Here is a 19,483-nt window from a genome sequence, read left to right as displayed (position 1 = left end):
ATTGGCTGATGTGGCTCAATATTAATTGGGTTAGACTGTGTTTTAAGAAAGATGATTTCATAATAAATGTCCTCAGCTACATTCTTGGAAATATATAATTAAATGAGCAATCTCACATTTTACAATCATAGGCTATAAAACACCTTTTCATAACAGAGATAGCAGTGTTTGGATTATGGTTGCAGTCAACCGGTGGTAATTTGAAATGGGAATGGAATGAAGCCCAGTGATGGTAGACAACTCAAAACAGCAGTCAAACATGCCGAGTCTAACCCTAACCTGCATTGACCGTAAAAACTGGTGTATAAGACTCACCTTTTATCACCATTTTTTTCCATTTAAAATAGGGTGCGTCTTATACAACGGTGTGTCCTATACCAGTAAAATGCAGCGAGGTTGGATCTGCATATGATTATAGTTATGTTAAGGGCTGTCCACACTGAAAATGATAACTGTAACTTTAAAGATAATGATGTGAGTGTCCACACTTATGAACTATAACGTCATAAACAGCGGTATCAGGCATGCGCTCCAGCTGTGTCAGCAATTAATGAAAATAGATAGACTATTGATGAGCTGTTACTGCTGTATGTTAATAATAATAATTATAATTATAACAATAATGCATTTATTTAAAGGCACCTTCCAAAACACTCAAGGACACCTTACACACATAAAACACAACAACAGTACATCAAACAATAAAAATCAGGTAACATTTAGTGCAAAGATAAAGAAATAAATATGAATGTGACTATAAAGTACATCAGTGTAACAAATAAACAAGAACGTGATTGCATAGTAAGTTTGAGACAGAGTATGCCACTCTGAATAGGTGCGTTTTCAGGTGGGATTTAAAGGTGGAAACAGAGTCAGAAGTGCAAATGTCTGGTGGGAGAGAGTTCTAAAGGCGGGGGGCAGATCGGCTGAAAGCTCTTGACCCCCAATTAAAAATAAAACCAGGTGGGTTAACTGGCGGGTGCTGATTCAGTGTGTTGATCAGAAGTATTTCAGACACTAGTTCGGGACAGCAGCAGATGTTGAAGCGCGATGAGTAAAAGCGCACAGATGAGCTGCTTTTATTGAACTGTGGCAGAGACACACAGTATGAGTGCAGATCTGAAGAATTCAAGATAAACTAACATTGTTGTTTTTCCACTGGATGGAACAGAGGATGATACTCTGTTTGACTCTTGGACTGACACAGAGTCTGGGGACAGTGTGCTTGGTGAGACTTTCAGCGACTTGGGTGCAATATTTACCCACAGTGACAGCTCTGATGAAGAGTTTTAGGGACTCAAGTGACTCAAATATGTAAAGTTACTGTGTTCTTTTAAAAGGTTTAATTGAAACTCAGCCTAACCCAAACCTGGTCTGAGTTAATATACCGGTCCAGTTCAGTTAATCAAATCATTACTGGACCATTAACCATTAACCAGACACACTGTTTCAGGTGTAATATGTGTGTTTTAATTGTGTTTCAAATGAAAGTAAACTGAGAAGGTTTTGGAGTATAAACACATGTTTATGAATGAATAACTACTGGTACATTTAAATAAACCAGTCTTTAATAGAAAAGTGTTTTTCCCAGCATGACACCCCCCAAAATAGACTGTGACTTATACACCAGTTTTTACGGTACGTTAAATATTATACCATGGCCATATGAATGAGATGAAGATGGGGTTATTAAACTGCACTGTACATTTCAAATCCCTGCACTTGTCACTTTAATATATTTCATCAAACTGGACTTAACATTGTGTGTTGCATTCATCCTCCACTGTTAATTCATTATTGCACTTTCTAGAGCCAGTGTTTGGTTTGACCATTCTGGGTTACTGTAACATTGCTGTGCAACATGGTGGTCTCTGTGGAAGACGACCCATAAAGATATAAAGGGCTTATTCTTAGATCATAAAAACACAATAGATGATTAAACACAAATAAAAATTTAATTATGAATATTATAGTTCATTTCTGCCGGGTCTGTTTCACTAGATGCCATTAAATTCTACACACTGCACCTGTAACGTCTTTGTCCATAGCACTTTCCATATTTCCTTTGTACAGTCAATATTTCATTTCATGTTTCATATCCTATTTCAAAAATATTACTCTTCTATTCTGTAAACACATTTTCAATTTCATTTTTTACATTACTGTTTATTTTATTATTATTATTATTATTATTATTATTATTATTATTATTATTATTGTTGTCAAGTTTTATTCTTCTATTGCATTTTTAGGAGCAAAGCCAGGACACATTCATTTTATGCTTGCACCGGCTAGTATAAGAGATTCTGATTGAATGCACTATGTCATGCTGACATAAAATCCCAGGACCATGAATCATAAAAATACAAAACATCTCCAGGGTTGAGTGAATAATAGCATTCTATCAGAAGCCTATCAGATATGTTTATATGCCTTTGCAGTCTGATTTCTTCCTGTGATGATAATTAAAATGATCATAATATCTTACATGCTGATACTGATGTCTCTAATTTGATAAAAAAGCCTCTGGCATTTTCTTGACAAGTGGCAAAGGGGGATAAAAAAGTTCATTATAATCATTGTAATAAAAGTAAAGTTCATGCACAAATCATTCAGTCGTACTGCTTGCTTTTGTTTATTTGCACACAATTATCAGTTAACACACAGAGACCGTTCATATATAAATGGAATGCTTGTGGATGTTCATGTGTCACAGGATTACAGAGAAATGTAGCAAGTGCGTTTGTATCTTAATTGCACATATTGTGTTCCAGATGTTTATAAAAGGGTAGTCCCCCCAACTGAAGGTCCTCATCCAATACAGTGATAGCAATCACTTTAGTTTAATTAAGATTAATATTGAGCCACATCATCCAATCAAAATAAATCTTTATCAGTCTGCATTCAGTAATTACATTTTTTTCAACGGGTAATGCAAAGCAACTGTGTTCATCTCCATAAACCCCAACATGGTGGAAGAAAATATTCGCAGGCGTAGGTTCTCCAATGGGACTGATGCTCAAAGTATATAGGGCTATGGGTGGGTTGATGTTAATGGAACAGCTTAGAACCTCTTTTTTTTTGTGATGTGCCAAGCTCTCTATTTTGTAGGACTGGATGTTATTATCCCTTAGTTGCACAAGAGCCAAGTGAGTGATGGCATCCTCACCCTCCTTCCTCGATGTATCGCTGATAGGCCCACGACACCTTTGCAGGGTTCAGCAGTGAATCCTGGCATCCTGGGCTCACCCCCTGTAGATGCCATCTACTCATTTGGGGTCCTGGATGGAATCCTTTCTCTTTAGCCACCAACACTGGCTCCCCATCTCAGTGGCTTTTGAGAGTTATTTAACTGCCTGCTGGTGGTCCTTCCCTCACACTCCCATCTGCCAGAATAGCTTGGATGTTGATGTGGCAATGAACTCTCTACAGCCTACTTCAACCGGCCGAACCTTTGCTGTCCAGCCTCCTCCACTGCATCTTCCCTATGAGCTCAATGATGTAGATGAGCTTAAGTGAGGCCGACAATAGTATGAGGTCTGGTCTGAGGTTGGTTGCCACAATCTCAGCTGTGAAGCAGAGCCTCTGGTCCAAGTCTGCCACCAGCTTCCAGCAAACGTAGACAGTGGAAATGATCTGTTGATATAGTCTTATTATTCATCAGCATCATTACACCTTTCACTGTACTTTCAATGTCTATATCTGTGGAATATGTCACAGACATGAAAATATAAAGTGTCACTACTGCGGGTCAGCCAGGGGAACCTCACAGAGAGTCATTGACACATGGAGCTTTTCTGTGATATTAGTTCAAACCAGACTCCACCATGCCCATTAGAAAGAAAGCCATTTACACCTCACTTTTTTTTTTTTTTTTTTCCAGAGCTGAGCACACACTGCTTCACCTTATTCTGTCTAAACTAATTATAATTTCAATTTATGATGAAACATTCTGATATTACTAATGGCCATTGTCAAAGTCAAACAGACAGGGCTGGCAGTAGCAGCACTGCAGCAGCCATGCTGTTTATGTGAACACCGCAAGCATGCGAGGCACAGCAAAAAAAAACAAAAAAGTCACAGCAGCATAAACCAACTGCAGAGAATTTGTACTTCACTGGAATGAAATGGATTGCTGTTAAAGAACTAAATGTTATGTAAGGGAGGCTTTTCAGTCAAAGTCTTTTGTTCTTTTTCAAGGATAATCTGTATAATAGCAGAACTGAGGCTCTGCTTAAACTACACACTGTTGCTGTTGTCAATGTTATGCACACCTTAGTGAACCTTGAGAGCTTTACATTGGGCCTGTTCAAAGAAGCAGCTGAACTGAGTTAGTCATTTCAATTTTCAATTTTAAATGGCAACGTCTTTCCTAGCGAGCGCAAACGTGACCCTGGTGAACGTACTCACACTGGTGCAGGTGATCAATGTCAGTACTCAAGGAGGCAATGTAGGCTAACTTAAAGTTGGGTGACGAAATGTAATAATAATAATAATAATAATACGTTTTATTTATATAGTGCCTTTCACATACCCAAGGATGCTTTACTTTCAAAAAAAGAAAGAAAAAAAGACTAAGCAGAGGAGGGGGAAGAGAAATGTTCACGGAAAAGAAACGTTTTTAAGTCAGTCGGCCGCCGAGAGATTGGGGGACAAAATCCCAGAGCTTGGGGGCCGTGGCGCTGAAGGACCGGCCTCCCAAGGTGGACACTTTGGTGCGTGGAACGGTGAGGAGGTTGCAGTTGGAGGACCTGAGAGACCGAGAGGGAGAGTAAGGAGTGAGGAATTCACTAAGATAGAGGGGATCAGGTTATGGAGGTCTTTGAAGGTGAGAGATAGGATTTTTAATTTTATCTGGGAAAGGGCCGGTAACCAGTGTAGCTGGGAGAGGATGAGAGCTGCTGAGTTTTGAATGGATTTTGCTGGGAGAGCAATGAAGAAAGAATTGCAATAATCAATACAGCACATAATGAAGGCCTGAACCAGAGTTTGAGCATCAGAGTTTGAGAGGAATGGGTGGAGGCATGCAATGATATGGAGGTGAGAGAAAGATGTCTTGATGTGATGTTGCAGTGTTTCAAGAATAGCATGTTTTTGTTATCATCGAGCATTCTATACTCTAAATACTTAATATCAATATCACTAACACCCTTCAATCTGAACATACTGTACAGCAGATACTCATTTTACTCATAAGGGTAAAAATCCAACAATTCACTATTACAAACAAACTTAACATTAACCATACCCCTCAATGTTATCATCCTTCTTTTTTTATTGCATCCTTGCACATTTTTGTACTATCCACAGACTGGGCTTTCTGCCAGGCTCCCCTGTGCCTCAGGCCTGGTTGCAGCAACACTCCCCACACCCCCGATGCTCCACTAACGCAAAGATTGTTTTGCCCACAATTGAGAATCATTGGTCCGCTATTGGATAAAGCATTGAGAGAAAAAAACACTTTACTGGTGTTCTACAGAGACTGGAGATATTTATTCAGCCATCTGGGTTTAGAACTAAATAATCCTCACAACCCATCATTCTTCATATTGACATTTCATGTTTAGCATTATGGCTTCAGGATTCATGGTGTATTCTTTAATTTGCTCAAAGTTCCACGTCTTTCACCTTCTTATATTTCAGTGGAGCTTAATCAGCTTTCTTTTTACTTTTTTTCTCAACTTATTGCAGCTGTAGTGATTGGTTTGGACCACAGTGGTAAAGAAAAGATGATCAGTGGCGTCATTCCAGCAACCCTGCATGTGGTATCAGCCATCATCAATTAGTTGCCATCTTGTGGTCAAATGTCAACCATCAAACTAAAGCATCACAGTATAGAAACAGAGTTCATCATTCTTAATATCATTTATATGATCATTTTAGTGCATATGAAGTGGTGAAGTTTCAAGGCTATGCACCTTTATGACATCAAATTCTTTTACGCAGGACATAAAAGCAGAGTCCTGAGCCGGTGATATGTTAGTAATGTTCCTGATGTCTATTTTGACCCTGTGATGACTCATTTTTGCAGATGAGGCCTCTGAGGACCGAAGGGAGTCGGCTTTTTCTTCAAGAGCAGGGAAATAACTAGACAGAGATCATCTTTTAGTCAAATCGTTTATTCAATCATTTCATATTTTACTTAATTTTCATAATGACATACACTGTAGTCATTGCATAAGACTGATAATGAAACATTCATAAGGCTTGAATATATAGTTGTAACCTCTCACTGCCAACAGACTAATCAAATGCTCCTCACTGAAATGTGAGAAATACAGGACATGATGAAACTCCATCAAATATGAAAACATTGTTATCTTTGTTAGTAAGCTTATTATTGCTGTCCACAATCATTTGCCTTGATTGACAAGTCACATCAGCACAAATATATTAATATTAATATTAATATAAATGATATCTAACTGGTGACTTTTACTGTTCTATTACTATAAACAAATGAAGTCGCCTTTACACTGTGAGTACATTAGCTGCATGTCACTGATTAGCTTGTTTGTAGACAGGAGTCATAGCAGCAGTCACACTCTGAGAATTTGTCTTCAATTTTTGACATTTGTCCTCAGGCTGTCTTTAGTGGCCAAAGCTCCACATCATCTACCGGTAGATGTTTCTCTCACCTAGAAACACTGTTTAATTGACGAGCACAGGTTTTTTCTCAGGATCATGTCAGACAGCCCAAAGCAAAGAGGCTGTAGGCTAAAAGCAAATAGGGATATTTGACATTGATGTGTCAAGAGTTTTATTTCCATTCAAATATTGCTCATTTAACCCTTCCATACTGTTTGGGTCAGATTTGACCCTTTTTGACATTTGACAGCTGTAAAAACACCCCAATTGTGTTTTACTCTGAAATTTGATGACCTTTCCTAAAGTGGCCAAAAATGCACACAAATGAAAATATTTTAAAATGTTATACTTTTGTATAAATGCTACATATTTTTGTCCATTGAGGCTGTTCTGGGTCAAATTTGACCCGTATCTATTGACAAGTTAAATGAATAATTGATAGTTTTAATAAGATAGTAGTTATGAGGATTTCTTTTTATGATGTAGCAGTGAACACTGATGGCTCTAATGGTTATACAATAAACCCCACACTTCATTTTCACTTTACATAAAATACATTTCCATCATTATTGCTATGTTATATTTTCATCTCTTAGGTTAAATAGGACATGATATTGTGTGATAGTATTTCGTATAGACGCTTTTTATGAGAGGATTGTTACACCAGGTCAAAATGAACCCACAACATACTGTGAGGATGTAGAATATCAACAGAAGGTGAGGTTAAAGGGATTTCCTCAAATTTCTGTAAAGTCGAGTATAAATTACTCATAGATTAGTCGCATTTAGTGTAGAATGCTTCTCTTGTATTAGGATACTGTTAAGAGTTCATCTTAGGTTTAATGTCTGAGCTTATTCTCAGATGACAAGGGCTTTGAAAGCATTGACGGGGAATTATGCCTACATTTAAGTTATTGGATCACAATGACCCGGTTGTTTTAGGGGTTATAATTGCTCCCTGATAATACTTATTAAGCAGGATTGTGTTTCTCAAAGAGAAGAGCCTTTTTCTGCCAAATCTATCTGTATAACCTTTCTTGCTGTAAATGGTCAGTAAACGGTCACTAATGCGATGCTCCATTTCAGCATTGTGTTAGCTCAGACAGAGCACTGACTTTACGCTTTTATTTCCCGATTCACTTTAGCATTCCACAACTCCAGCTCTCCTGAAGTATGTCAAGGAAATATTTGTCAAGGACATGTGAAAGCTGGATTAAAAATACTGCTAATTCAATTTTTTTTTGGTAATAATTCCCTCTGATCCTTAGAGGAAGGCTGAGCCGCATTATGATATAATATTCTTTATTATGGTTGTGACCCCAGCACAAGTGGGCACACCTTCAGCTGTGACTGGCTCCAGGCACGAGACTGTATCATTACAGCTAATGTTTAGATAATTCCAAGAGCTGTGTGGACCATTGTTACAGCTCAGCCTTCCAGAAGCAGTATGAGCAATTAATGTAGAGCACTACCCTAAACTGACAGTGTAACTCTCTCAAGGACTGGCCCAACACAGTGTTCTGCCCACTGTTTGGCCAGTGACATGGCCAATGATCATTCAACCCAGGCCAGCTTTTATTTGCACGTATGAGTAGGAACAGTGGGCTTCCTTGGTCATGTTTTTTAAAAATCAAGATTTCATCTGGGGCACAGTGTAGATGATGGGGTTCATGACAACTGCACAATGTTAGTCACTACACATCATCGATAAATAATTCCCAACAGATTCATTCATAGATCACTTCAGTACACACATTACCTTTTTTGATAGGGAATGGTGGAATGATGCCAAGAAGAACAGGCTGTTGAAACCTTTGCAATCCTCCAACCATGTCCTTAACCCTTACATACTGTTCAGGTCAAATTTGACCCATTTTTACATTTCAGAGCTGTAAAAACACCTTATACAAGTTTCTGCTAGGTGGACTTTTACTAATGTGACCCTGAATATACAAAAATGGAAATACAATTCAATTTCCAATATGCAATTGTGTGATAATAGGTGTTTTTTCTCCAAATATGAGTGGTGTAAAACCTAAAAAATACACTCTCTGAAACATTAATCAAGGTTTAATCACACATTTATTTAACAGTCAGATCCATTCTTAGATTCTTAGACCGGGTCTAAATCGACTCAGTGACACCACTTCTATGACACATGGTATTCAGACTAGATAGCCTTATGTATTTTATGAACTGATATATTATTTTGAACTGAAAGCAGTGTTGCCAATGTACCTGTTTTCTCGCTAGATTTTAAAGATCCCTTCAGGGACCTTTTTTTTTTTTTTTTTTTGGAAGACCTTTGCTCATCTCCCTGGGACAGACATGTCAATATTCCTCTCTCAGTGATCACAGCTTTCAGAGCTTGCTGTGTTCAGTGAGTGGGAGGTTTAGCAGCTTTTTGTGCTGGCTATAGTTACTTTTCATTTAAAATGGTTGGCAAGACTGAAAGTGTTTTTAGCTCCACTGTCAGCAATGTCAGCTCAGACCATCACTTAGGTCCAGACTGAAAACCTGGACAACTCTTGATCATGGATTACTATGATCTTTGCACAGATATTGATGGTTCCCAGAGGAAGAATCTTGCTGACTTTGGTGATCCTCTGACTTTTCAGCGCTAACAACTTTTTTGGTTCTCAACTACTGTTGGATGATTTGACATCTAGACATTCATGTGTTGTACTAAATTTGAATGAATCCAATACTTTAACTTATAATCACATACCTGCTAAACTAATGAAATCCCCATCAGCCTAAGCTGTGTACCCACTTTGTTTTTAATGCTAATTTCTAATTCTGTGTTTGTGCCAGTTTATTATTATTAGTTAGGTTTAAACACCAAAGGGTCTAATTGCTATTAGCTGAAATGAGCTAAAATCATTAAACTTGTACCAATAACTGGAAATCATGCATGTGCTTCCCAAGAAATATGAGCCCAATAAGCTAGACTGTGGCAATGTAATTAAGGCCACAAAAAAAACATTTGGAAAGGCCATACCTCTCAAGTCCAGCTCAATGTGTTCTACATCATCTATTCTGCTAACATTTAAAACTGAAATGGTTAATATGGTTAAACGTACCTGCTAAACATCACCATGTTAACAATGTCATTGCAAGCATGCTAACATAGTTAACTCAAGCACAACTGTACACACTCTGTCCTGGCATGACAGAGACAAGGCTGACATCCCTAAAAAGACTAAATGAATGTATTGTTCTGTTGGAGGATTGAAGTTAGTTCATGTGAGACATTAATAGTGACTGTAGATTGTTGATCCATGTAGTTACTTCCACTTTCCAAAAGGCCTAAACTCAACAGTGGTTTTTGATATTACTAGAAGTGATAGGCCTAATGAAATATGACAATTGCAATTTTGTATTGTAAGTTCGCTGCAAAACAAAACTGCTTAAAAATGAACCTGAAAATACAATTTGTGAAATACAGAAAGCCTGACTGCAGACCCAACTACAACCTGTTTTTTTTCTTGTTTTTAATTGCAGATAACCCACGTATGGTGAGTCACATCCCAGTCACCATCCAGGTCCTGGACGTCAATGACAACATTCCATCTATCTCTGGGGGAAACAATGCCGTCATAGTGTGTGAGAGCGCCAAAAATGGACAGGTGGGTTGCCAATGCTCCAGCCAAGGACTATTGATATTCTTAACAAAGAAATGTGCTGCTGCTACTGGATGATGATGACCTGGCCACAAAATTACATACTTGACTAAAAACTGTGATATTTCTTTTTGTGAACTGATGCTCTGATATTCAAAGTGATAGAACATCCTGAATATTTAAAAATACAATTTCTCACAACATTAGGACCTCACATCATACTATAAAGTTTAATACAAGGTGAATATGGAGAGCTGCCTTAACCTCTATAACTCCATTCTTAGGTCACATGAAGATAACTAAGCAAACTCTACGCTCCTCGCTGATAAAAAAAAAAAACTAAAACACATAAGTGAGCCACATTGTTGCAATGGGTGACTTGTTCATTTATCACCATGAACACACACACTATAGTTTATTTTGACTTAATCCCACACACACAGTCATTTCACTACCAGGAACACTCATCTGCCAATGAATATAGTCCCCAACAAATGCTCTTATTTTCTCCTGTTTGAGAAAAGTTTTATAAAAACAGTGAGCTGCTGTTTTAGGAAATCACTGAGGCTTTCTTAAAAGATGAAAATATACATTTGTGAGCTGAGCTGTTAAAAAGATCTTCAGAAGGAACCAATGGGCTTGGGGATGAGGGCCAGAAGTAGGCTAGGTAAGCCAGAAAGTATCAAGAGGCAGACTAACACTTGTATTTAAAGTGTAATAAAAACCGAATATTGACACACCATCTACATCACATCACATTTTTTAAAGATTTGGATTTAAGTTATAATTGCACTACACTTACAGCTGTAAGTACAGTATGCTCGTCCTGCAGGGGGAAAAAAAGTCAGTGAACTCACTAGCCAAAGCATGCACAAATTAAACTTACAATGCAAACATGACTCCAGTCACAAATACTGTACATACACCGCTGATCACAGGCATGCAAACACATTCATCTTCTCTCATACACACACACATGCTGGCACACACGTACATTCACGTCGATCTGTAGCCTTTTCGTCGTGTGTCTGACACCATCAGTGGGGGATTTATCAGCTGAGCTGCAGACTTTGCAGCTTCTTGAACCCATAAATTATTCAGACTGCAGAGCTCGCCGATGCTTCCGCTGCTGGGCCAGATAGCGGCAGAGACAATCATATTAAACCCAAACACGGGCCTGCCTCACCGCCTCGCCTATCTCCTTCTACTCCTCCCCCTACACCAACACACCGCCAGCCTCTCTGCTCCACAGCAGGGCCAATTCTGAAATCAACAGTGATAAAAGCACTTCTTTTTTTTTCTCTTTTCTTTTTTTTATTAAATAACAGCACAAAGGCGCAGATCTGCATCACAGCAACGTCTGACCTCATGTGTACATTCACACACACACAGATCACACATCACACACACTCTCTCTGTGTTATTATATGTATCTTTCTCTCTTATCTGTTCTCCACTTTCTCTGGTTTTTATGCAAATTTAAGCTCAAGTGTGTGTGTGTGTTTGTGTGCACGTGTGGGTATGTAATCATTTAGCTTGGCTTCGGGCAACAGACAACACATGTTAGCACAGTCAGTGTAGACAGAGGACTTTTTTTATCTCGCTGGAATTGCATTAAATCGACACCAATACATTTTCATGTATGGCACGTGAATCTGGCATGACAAAAAAAAAAAAAAAATTCTGCTACACTGGGTGACACAGTTGTCTTTTATTTGCATAATTGATTGCAAATGATGAGGTTGGTTGTTTAGGTTTTAGGGCATACGATACATTTAATACTCATTTCTTATTTGTTGTGTTAAGAGCATGGGAACCTGTGGCAGATACAAGTCTAAGGTGTTAGAATACACTGGAACACTTGACTTTTTTACGTTTTTTTTTTACATGTGTGCTGAGAAACAAGTCACTGATGATTGCTTTAGTTTCCATCATTGCTAACAAATATCACATTTTGAATGACAGGTAATCTATAAAAAAAACACTGGGTAAATGTACAGGACTTTTACGCTGCCACTTTGATATACAGTAAAAGCAATCTGGAACTTATTACATTTGTGAACATCCCTCAATCTTCTCCTGATATCATGAAAAAAAGACTACACAAGGAGCTGTAGATTTTGGGATTTACATCAAGAAGCTTCAGTTGTAAAGTTGAGTCCGAACATAATCGGGGACAGTTATCCGTATTCACACTTGTGTTGTGCAGGTGCTTATGTTGATTTTGGGATGAAACCTTCAGATTATTGAAAATCTCCTGCAGTCAGTCCACACCTGCCTGAGGCTGACAGGTTTTACTTGAGTTAAGCTTTCTGGGAAAAAAACATATTTAGATGTGTGGCCTTTAGTATAAAACATGACGAGCAATAGAAAAACAGATTGATGAAGATGGCACTTATATTTGTGAAGTAATGGTAAATGGACTGTACTTCTGACCACTCAAAGCACTTTTACACTACATGTCACATTGACATGCTGATGACAGGAGCTACCACACAGCTGCTAATGCTGCTCATTAGGAGGAAACTAACATACACACATTCACACACTGTTGGCCCAGCCATCGGGGGCAATTTGGGGTTCCATATCTTGCCCAAGGACACATCGACATGTGGACTGGAGGAGCAGAGAATCAATCTTTTCCGATTAGTAGACGACCGCTCTACCTCCTCAACTAATGTTTAATGTGGTCTACTGCAATACAAAGAACTATCAGAGCAAGTGACACAACATAGTAAAATAAACTCACTTAGTATGTATTGAGACTGTAATGAAAATGTTTCTTTCTCATCACCATTTGTTGTCAACTGGAGAATTTGACATACCAATATTATGGAATTTGTTGCCACCAAGCAGCAACTACTACATACTGAGGCTGAAGTCAATGCACAAGAATGTTAAAACTAAACCACCAAACTATTCATTTTCCACCTGGCTATGTCTTTCCTTAAGATAGTGTTGTGTAGTACTCTAGAGTTAAAACATGAGCATTTATACTTACAACTGTCACCAGGCAACAACATTTGTTGGAGTGTGTGATTTGACCACCATGTCAAGTCGTAAGAGAGAAGAGCAGAACAGAACACAGGAGACTGGGTTTCATTCACAAACAGTCCACCTGCACAAATCTGTGTGTAAACTGTGCATTTGATAGTTTTAAGCACAATTCTGGGATTCCTCAATATGTTCTTACTGTGCAAACAAATGTAGAACTGCCTTAAACCATGCATACACAAAAATAAACATCTGTTTTCCAAAATAGAAATAAACTGTATTTTTGCGTTGTTATTAATAAAAACAGCTTCATTGTGTAGGATACATTGCAACCTTTTTTTAATTCCGTGGATAAAACCGCCTTACTTTAATTTCAAACTGGAGTGCATGGAGAGTGCCTCACCCCTGATCCCTAAACTGACACCAAAACTTAAACACTGACCAATAACTGTCATATTAGACTTAATTAAAGGTACTTTATTTGTCACACGTACAGTTGTAAAGTGAGATTCAGTCTCTGTATTTAACCCAACGTACTAGTACTAGTAGCAGTGGGCAGCCACTATGCAGCGTCCGGGGATCAACTCCAATGCTGACCAACAAGCAACGTCACGCCTCATTAGATCAGTCTATAAACATTGAGCCTTGATCACCGTACATCTCTGAATCCTTGCGAAATAGTCCCGGAAGCTTGTGGTTACCTAAGGAGTACTTAGCAAGGGCTAGTGAAATACATAGTGAAATTAAACTTCTTCTTTTTTCCCCCCTTGTGTTCCCATGTTACTTGTTCAGTAATGCAGGGGATTAAAGCAAGAACAGATTTGTAAGCCTGAAAAGTTGTCCAGGAGGAAATGAAAGGTGAACTAAGATCAATGCAAATGCAAATGTCCTTGTGAGTGCATTACAAGTGCACTGAAAGAAATGTCCTTTTTTTCTAAAGAATATGATATAAAATGACCCATGTTGAAGCTGGGGTTTTTTTACACAGGAATAACTAGAACTCATCATCACAATTAATCCCACTGATCTCAGTATACTTCTAACAAACTGAATTGAAAAGCAAAAATATGTATACCTGTACCAAATGAGGTGAAATGAGGTACAAAACCAGCCCTCATAGAGAAAAATGAGATGCAATGAATCGTAAAAATGGAGATAACTGTGCATACTTTCAGATAGTCTCTCCTCAAGGGCAGTTATAGTGTTGCACACAGTTGTTCACACAAAAAGTGATTAAAGTATTAATGGAAACAGTGTAAAAAAGAGCACTTTAGAGAGTTCATGTCTAGTTTCAAGTCTCCTTCAATAGCCACCAAAAGGGCGTCTGATTGTCTTATGGTCTGTTTTTTAATGTTGCAAAAATGTTAGAACTGCTCCTAGAAACAGCAACGGCATCTATACTGAATGAAAAGACATAAGTGGGACAGTCCCAATTGACAGGTTAAGGCAAAATTCAACCCCCCCTCTATAACAAAAAATGACAGACATGAGCACAATGTCAAAATGAATAAGTGAGAAGTGGAACTAAATGAAAATTAAGTCCAATTATCAGGCACTGTGAAAGCAGCAGTGGTGGACTGCAGTATCAGCTCTAACTTTGACCCCCCCCCCCCAAAAAAAAAAAAAGAAAGAAAAAACAACAAAACGTGATAAAGGTCATAATGTTAGCCACCCAAAAACAAGTCTTGTTTGAGTGACTGATGCCATCTAGTTGATGGTAAATGGACTGTACTAATGTACTAATGTATCACTTTTTTAGTCTTTTTGACCACTCCAAGCACCTTTACACTACATGTCACATTCACCCATTCACTAATGGCAGGGGCTACCACATGGAGTGGTGGCGCATGCCTATATAATATGACCAATTTCTCAATTGAAGGAGGTGGGTTAGATGGATGGTGTAACCCAACAGTGGACTTTGCAACAGGAGACCACTGTTCATTTTGTCATATTTCCAACACCTATTTGGGACAGTGTAAAAAAAAAAAGTGATAATTTTAACCCAAACCATCATCATTTCCTCAACTTAACCATGTGGTTTTTGTACCTAAACTCATCAAACATTAGCATTTCTTAACTGTAATCTGTAATGGTTTTGGAAAGCACAGATGAACAATGTGGTCCTGCTGAGTATTGCTGGTAGGGGTTCCATAGTGGAAAAACCTCCTATGTGTTGTACTAGAGTCTAGAGAGGGAGGGGTAGTCTGGAGGTACAGGAAGCTGATAATCTATCTGATAAGGAAGTGCCCACTCAAGACACATGACAAAAGGCTGGGTAGTGTTGGTTTAAATGATGTCTAATCAGTTTGGCCTATTTCATGAAAGTGATACAGATACCAACTGGGTACTTCATTTGATACCCATTCCACATTTAGGTCTCTGTCTTGTATCTGGTGTAACAGGTGTGTAGTGTAGACACACTTTAGAGAGTTTAGGTACAGTAGCATCTCGTCTGCTAAACTGCTGAGCGCGCTGACTCAAATTCACCACAGACGGGGTTGTAGCTGCTGTTGCAGTGGACCAATCACGTCGCATAAAATCAAAAAACGTATTTGTTGATTGGCTGTGAGTAAGTCCATCCAAATAGTCATATCTTCTAGTTCTGGGTGCAAAAAGGATCGATTGCAGGTATCCTTTGACAGGAGATGATTGGATACTACTCGGTATCGATTTATTTCGATACCCAGACCAACTGTGGAGAAGAAGCCAGTCAGTGACATAAATCAGACCTGTAGCAAATTCAAAACAGTTTGGTATTGGAAACAAAATGTCATTGTTGTTATATTTATCAAAGATTCATCCACAATCTGAAATTCAGCTGAATCAAGTTGCTGAATGTTTAAAAGAGCTTCTATGGAGTGACAGTATTAGTTATTTGTCGTAGGACCTAACATCACCTATGTTTATCCTGACCTCGAGGTGGATGAATTATTACTTTAGTTTGTCAGAAACGAAGGCAGAGGATGCGTGATGTTAGCATTACAAAACTTCAGAAGGACAAAGTTGTGTTTTCTCTTAACCATGACCCAACCAAACACTTAAGTTTAACTGACATTATTTGTTGTCTGGCATAGCATACCTTCTCTGTAAGTAAGTTCACTCATTGATGAAAAAATAAACAGAAACCAAAAGTGAGAAGTTTATTCGGCAGTAATTTAACAGGCATGCTAATAGTTACCAGCCTGCACAGCCTAATCAAGTTGTTGCATGAAGTAACATCAGCATTCTATCACAGGCGGAGCAGATGGTCACACTGAGCTTGTTAGCATCCTACAATATAACACAAGACTTTAAACAATAACCCAGATTAGCTTTCCTGCTATAGTCTCCTTCTTATCTAATATATCCAAACATGGGTGCATGTCTTGTTCAGTATCTTAGCTTGTTCAACGAGCCACCAGACAAACATTCACAAGGCAAAAGTGCACTGCTAATGTTTGTTGTAAGCATGTAAATGTCACTTTGGTGCTGTTAGATACTAATATGATTGTTACTGCTAAAAACCCAGTCTGTCCATGATTTGTAGCTGCAGCAGTTTGTTTACTTTGTCTTATAATACCTTTGATAATGTTTTATTGTGATGATTCACCAAGGAAGGTGTAATGTAAAACCAAACCTTGGATGTCCTCCAGCTGTAAATCACTTCACCTCATAATAAACCAGACCTCTGGAATGCCTCCCACCTTTCTACTCTATACACATTATCTCAAATGATTCAGCTTTAACTATCTATATAGATAGATAGATAGATAGATAGATAGATAGATAGATAGATAGATAGATAGATAGATAGATAGATAGATAGATAGATAGATAGATAGATAGATAGATAGATAGATAGATACTATATTTCCCTATATACCATTGCATTTGTGAGGTCGAAAACTCACAAAAATTGGCACGTATTTCAGAACTGGCAAAGTTCAGTAGTGATTGGGCTCAGGTGTGGCCAGCAGGCTCCATAGAGCCTCTAAACTCAGGGCCATGTTGCTTTGATGTTCATGAAATTCATGAAAATGCTTTGTAATGACTTATAGCATTCTGTAGGTGCTGTGGGGTATTGGAAAACTTACAAAACTTTGCACATGCATCAGAAGTGCAGTGACTCGGTATGTGGTATGAGTCTTGGGGTTAGGTCTGGCAAAATGGCTTGATGCACCCTCCAGGAAAGTTCAAAGTCATCGCCTTAGTCCAACAGGAAGTCAGCCATTTTTTATTTACTTTGCAATTATTTTTGTTATTGGTGTTGTTTAATGAAATCTTAAAAAACTAACCTAAGTGATTTGAAATTTGATAAGTTACATTTAAAGAACTTTGTGATGTTAAATTACAAAGCTTTAGAGTTTTCATGGAGCACCTGTGGTGTAGCGTGTCGGTCAATTTTGCCCAAAACACTTTTGGAGCATTTAACAGGAAGTTGTTTTAACTCAGCTTTGCATTATCCAATCTGCCCCAAATGTCTCATGCTTGATAAGAGTCCAGATCTGAACACTATACATGTCAATATTGAGTCATAGCGCCACCTACTGACAACAGAAGGTTGGGCACATCAACAGAAGGTTTGATGTGACAAACATCCAATTAACCGGAAAATACACATGATGTACAACATTAAGTCTGATTAGTGGGTGTTATCTAGCAACACGTATTCATGGGAAGTGATAGTTATCTTCCACATGCATTTCCAATATTCATGAAAATGTATATCCATGTGAGCTGCCCTCTGGTAAATGTATTGCTGCGTTAATATTTCACTAATGTAGTATTGCCTACAGGCAACAGGAAGTTAAGCCTAAACAACTTGGTTCATCAAATACTTACAGAATTTCCAACCTGTGATCTCCAGCACCATGTACTGCACACAGGAAATATTTGATCTATTCACACAGTGAACGATAATTCTGACAAATCAGAGCCATGTCTACAGCAGCCATACCGCTGCAGCTGCTCCATCACATGCACAAGGTGCAAGGGTCCGTTCATCGCTGCTTGTGGCTCTAATTCATTTTTCTTTTTCTTCTCTATCCCATCCCTCTGTTCTTATTTATAATTGTATATATTTATTATGTACTCTAATTGGAACTAGAGCTTGAAAAACCTGCCTGCTGTGTACATATGCATATAACAGTAAAAGCTCGTGGAAATCTGCTGTTGAGGAAGGGGAAGCTGTTGAGGAAGGGGAAGCTTTCGAAGAAGGGGAAGCTGATGTGAAACTGTAGCGGGACAAATGAAACTGTGCTGGCCCTACGCTGGTAAACCCAACACATTGTTCCATAGATGTTGCCTTGAAGTGGGATCAATTGTTCCATTCCGCTCACATATTTTCACTTGGTTTATGGCCCGAATGATGACTGCAGTTTTGAAGAAATGCCAGTTCTGCCGATGCTCCATTTTGCACAGCTGTCCCAGAAGAAACACAAACTCTCCTTTTTTTTCCCTGCCAACCCCCGAGAGATTTCTGACGAATGAATGCAGTGACAGCTCCCACATGGCTTTTTTGTGATATATTTTGATTAGCTTGAAATTTTGCTGTGTGAAACCAAACTGAACCAAAGAGGAAATGCAACAGAAGCATCAACTCCAACACTGATTCAGACCAAAGCAAGTTGAACAATCAGCTCTTTAAGTTTATGTCCCTTTTAACGATAAAATGCAAAGTTGTGATAGAACAACACATTTTACTTAAGTCTTAATTATCTGTTCAGACAATATTTGCTTGGTTTTAGAGGATTTGTGTTGCAGTTTTTATTACTTGTATGTCAGAATGGATCATTTGATCAGTTCATAGTTAAATAATGAAAAGTGTTTTTGACTGCTGTATAAACAGTCTCTGGAGCATGATCACATGGATGAAAATAAGCATGATGTGTGACACATATTCTTTTCTCTTTTTTTTTTTTTGTCTGTGTTATTTTTGAGTAGCTTGAAGTAGCATTGTAGTTCCATCAGCATCTGTGTCTAGTGGCTAGATTGTAGACTGTCACATAAATACAATAGAATTAATTTATTAGTATTTACACTCTACTTTTTTCTTATATCAAATAAAGATGGCATTTTATAATAAAGTGCATTATAGAAAGCTTTTGATTGTGCTTCTTAGATAACATGCTTAGTTTTAGCTCGTATCTGCCTCCTCTCTGTCTCTCCTCTTTTCTCTGTGTGTATATCACTGACTAGTCTCTCCACGTGTCCAAATGCACAGATTTAATTGGCTGATTAGCGTCACATGAGAAAATTCACTATTCCCAGTTGTCTGTGAGTTTCTGAGGGCCGCT

At 38.3% G+C, this 19,483-nt stretch overlaps 1 protein-coding gene across 1 annotated transcript in view; it reads left to right on the top strand.

Moving 5' to 3' along the window:
• LOC133990698 (cadherin-18-like) overlaps positions 1 to 19,483 on the top strand; it is a 198,673-nt gene that overhangs the window by 145,527 nt on the left and 33,663 nt on the right. The window contains exon 8 of the mRNA XM_062429098.1: positions 10,093 to 10,217. Coding sequence (XP_062285082.1) covers positions 10,093 to 10,217 — 125 coding nt within the window. The remainder of the gene's footprint in view (positions 1 to 10,092; positions 10,218 to 19,483) is intronic.

The sequence above is a fragment of the Scomber scombrus genome, chromosome 11 (assembly GCF_963691925.1).
Source record: "Scomber scombrus chromosome 11, fScoSco1.1, whole genome shotgun sequence".
Classification (NCBI taxonomy): domain Eukaryota; kingdom Metazoa; phylum Chordata; class Actinopteri; order Scombriformes; family Scombridae; genus Scomber; species Scomber scombrus.
The sequence above is the reverse complement of the archived record's forward strand: the minus strand, read 5'-3'. Positions and strand labels throughout refer to the sequence as shown.